The sequence below is a fragment of the Chiloscyllium plagiosum genome, chromosome 5, assembly GCF_004010195.1.
Source record: "Chiloscyllium plagiosum isolate BGI_BamShark_2017 chromosome 5, ASM401019v2, whole genome shotgun sequence".
NCBI classification, from domain to species: domain Eukaryota; kingdom Metazoa; phylum Chordata; class Chondrichthyes; order Orectolobiformes; family Hemiscylliidae; genus Chiloscyllium; species Chiloscyllium plagiosum.
In genome coordinates, this window is record NC_057714.1 from 75,178,231 (window position 1) to 75,182,079 (window position 3,849).

The window sequence follows — 3,849 nt, forward strand, 5'->3', positions numbered from 1 at the left end:
GAGGAACGGGTGAGGATCCTGGGATTGTATTCATTGGAGTTTAGAAGATTAAGGGGAGATCTAATAGAAACTTACAAGATAATACATGGCTTGGAGAGGGTGGATGCTAGGAAATTGTTTCCGTTAGGCGAGGAAACTAGGACCCGTGGATACAGCCTTAGAATTAGAGGGGGTAAATTCAGAACAGAAATGCGGAGACATTTCTTCAGCCAGAGAGTGGTGGGCCTGTGGAATTCATTGCCGCAGAGTGCAGTGGAGGCCAGGATGCTAAATGTCTTCAAGGCAGAGATTGATAAATTCTTGATGTCACAAGGAATTAAGGGCTATGGGGAGAATGCGGGTAAGTGGAGTTGAAATGCCCATCAGCCATGATTGAATGGCGGAGTGGACTCGATGGGCCGAATGGCCTTACTTCCATGCCTATGTCTTATGCCTTATGGTCTAAATTTGTTTTGTAGACATTTTTTAGGTATTTCTGTTGTTTCTCAGGTATGCCCTCATGCAGTCTTCATTGAACCAGGGTTGATCCATTGGCTTGATGGCAATGGTAGAGTAGGGGATGTGCTGGGCCCTGAGGTTGCAGACTGTGTTAGGGTACAATTCTTCTGCTGCTCACGGCCCACAGCGTCTCATTGATGCCCGGTTTTGAGCTGTTAGATCTGCCTGAAGTCTAGCAGCAATGTCCTTTCAGATTGGTCCAGCTTGGTCAGTAGTGCTGCTGCCAAGCCACTCTTGGTAGACTTTGAATTCACCCACCCAGAATCCCTTCTGTATCATTGACACCTTCTGTGCTTCCTCCAAGTGTTTATTAATCTTGAGTATTTCCAATTCATCAGCTGAGGGGGACGGTATGTGACAATCACCAGGAGATTACTTTGCTTATGTTTGACCTTATGCTGTGGGACTTCATGGAGTCCAGAGTCAAGGTTCAGAACTGCTGGGGCAGCTCTCTCCAGACTGTACACAGCTGTGCTGCAGTTTTTGCTGGATCTGACCTGCTGGTGGGACAGGCCACATCCATGGATGGTGATGGTGGGGTCTGGGTCATTGTAAAGTATGAATCCATGAGTATGACTAAGGCCAGGCTGTTGCTTGACTAGTCTGTAAGATAGCTCTTATTTTGACACATGTTCCCAGATGTTAGTAAGAAAGACTTTGCAATTGTCATTTCCAGTGCCTTAGTTGATGCAAGTGACCTGCCCAGTTTTGTTCCTTTTTTTGAGACTTTTTTTTCAGTTGAGACAACTGAATGGCTTGCCAGGCTTCTTAAGAGGACAGGTGACAGTCAAGCACATTGTTGTTGGTCTGGAGTCACATGTAGGCCAGATCAGGTAAGGATGGTGGTTTTCCCTCCCTAAAGTATACTGGTGTACAAGATGGGGTTTAAGACAATCGACAATGGTTTCATGGGCATCATTAGATTTTAATTCCAAGTCTTTATTGAATTCAAATTATACCATTTGACACAGTGGAATTCAAGTCGGGGCCCCAGAACATTAAAAAGAGAAAAATGAATATTATTTTTCACTTGCATTTCATCGCATTACAAATGGTGATGGTCTCAGATGCATCAAGTTGAAATTATACTGTACAGTTGTTAAAGCCTATTTGTTTTATTGCAGTTCATTTCATAGTTACATGTGTTTATTGTGCTCCCAAGGTAATTGTAGAGATGATGTTGTTGCTTCCACTGGAACTGTGCTCACAAAGATGGAACAAATCTCAACTGTTTCGACGCAGCAGAAAAGAGCACATGAAGAAAACCAGGCACCTACAAGAGTGACAGAAAATGAGTTTGCTTCATCTGCGGCACAAAATAAATCTCATAGTGTGTTTCAGTCAAGTGTGTTTTCAGAAATTGCTGAACACAACATGTTTGAACACAACATTCCAAAATCTCTTAAAGTTTTAGCAGTGAATGATTACAGAGCTGAAATATTTGTAATGAGTATTGTTAATTGGTTGGATACCGTAGAGCTTGTGAGAGTAGCAGGCCTTCAAGCTGTGATCATAACAGGATGGGTTTACCCTATATACATATTCAGCTTTTTTTCACTACTAAGAATTATTTTACATTCAGCAAATCCACTTTTACCTTTGTTGACAATTGCATTGCAGGATTTCCCATTCTTTCTTATTCGCATTAGTTTAATTGGAGTCATGGGTTTTGTAACTCCAGTCTTATACCCATTAAAAAATATTATTGTTGTCGCTACGTTTATTTATTTCAACTATGTGTCAAAAGCTAAGTGCTTCAGGCATACACAACGATTTTAAAAATTGCAACACAATTGTTTAATTCTATGATTTTATATTTATTGTACTGTTGTATTCATACAGTTCTAAAACAAAATGATTTTATTCGGTTGCTTTGTGGTTTGGAATGTGTGGTGACATTAAGTAGTGCAGCATTTGTTCAATTCATGAATTCTCACTCTCCAGTTGTGAGAAGGAGCTGAACACACCAGTGTCTCCCCAAAGCCAAAAGGAAAATTGAAGTGAGATATTATTGTGTTCGGTTTGATTTTTTTTCATGATCGTAAGTATTTTCTGTAATTGTCATTGATTGAATTCAGTTGCTTTTTGCTATCTTCTACAATATGAGTCCACATATAATATTGCTGAGAAACATGACCTGTAAAGGTAATGTTTGAAGAATGAAGCAATAGGATAATAGCTCACTTGAGATAGATAGGTAGCTCTTCCCGCTCAAAGAAACAATTAGTTGTGACAGGGATTACCTTTTGAAAAGCTGTTGTAGTTCTAGTGAAAACCTTGGCCCAGTTTCTTTGCCATAGAAAGCGAGGATGTACCAGATCCTGCGCTGCTCTGTTGATCTGGCAGTCCCATCATGTTAGGGCAGTCACAATTGGATTGTGCTGGTCACATGACCAGAATGCCTAATGCTTGCTTACTAGTGTGGATCTTCAATGGAGAGCTTGAGGATGAAATGTGCTTTCTGTTGGTTAAATAAAGTGCCACAGGAATATTCTCAAGGGTATACTGAGGAGTTTTACTGTTGACTTTGTGTGTTGCAAGAAGCTCCCAGGATCATTATAGATCTTATAACCATGCAAACAATGGTGCAGCCTTCATTGCAACAAAGCTCATGTCAGAAACAGAGAGGATATTCAAGCACAGAAAATCCTGAGCCAATAACTCATCCAAAACTCTGCAGTCCATTGTTTACTATTTTATTTGCAACAGAACCTTCCGGGGTAAAACTCTGACTGACCAGTCATGTACTGAACCACCAGAACCTGACTAAACCCCTTAGCTGATGGGCCTGGTCATCTTTGTCCCAGAGGAATTGGTATTTCCGTTTGTAAGTGAGTGATTATTCATATCACAGTTCATCATGGATCATATCCTATTAAATACTTGTTTATTTTATGTATTTTGTATGCTTAAGATCTACAATGATATTATTCATCTGGACAAATTGTACATACTCCAAAAAAGTGGAAATAAAAACAAATTTCCAAAACATTACACCTGTCTTCCATTTTGTTTTTCGAACTGCATACAGTTCATCAATATGCTTTTCTGAACCAGTTTACACCAGCCTTTTGCTCTTCCAGTTGTGGGTCCTCACTCTAAACAATGTCACCTTCTAAAAGTACTATCCACTTGCTGGTGGATCAAATGGCAAAAATTGAAAGGAATATTTTATGGTCAATCTAGCTCATTTTATACTATCAATGCACCATTTTACTTGAGAAACACTTCAGTAGCAAACGTGAGTGGGAGTCATGGCTGTTGTTGCCTCTCTTTACTCCAAGATCACATGTCCTCCTATATCAGTTAAGCGATGATCATACAACACACAAAGAATAAGCCATTCAGCTC

The 3,849-nt window shown here is 40.1% G+C and overlaps 1 protein-coding gene across 1 annotated transcript in view; it reads left to right on the top strand.

The window, feature by feature from the left end:
* LOC122550301 (transmembrane protein 236-like) overlaps positions 1 to 3,463 on the top strand; it is a 16,567-nt gene extending 13,104 nt beyond the window's left edge. Inside the window, exon 4 of the mRNA XM_043691039.1 lies at positions 1,661 to 3,463. Coding sequence (XP_043546974.1) covers positions 1,661 to 2,277 — 617 coding nt within the window. The 3' untranslated portion in view covers positions 2,278 to 3,463. The remainder of the gene's footprint in view (positions 1 to 1,660) is intronic.
* Positions 3,464 to 3,849: the final 386 nt, after the last annotated feature.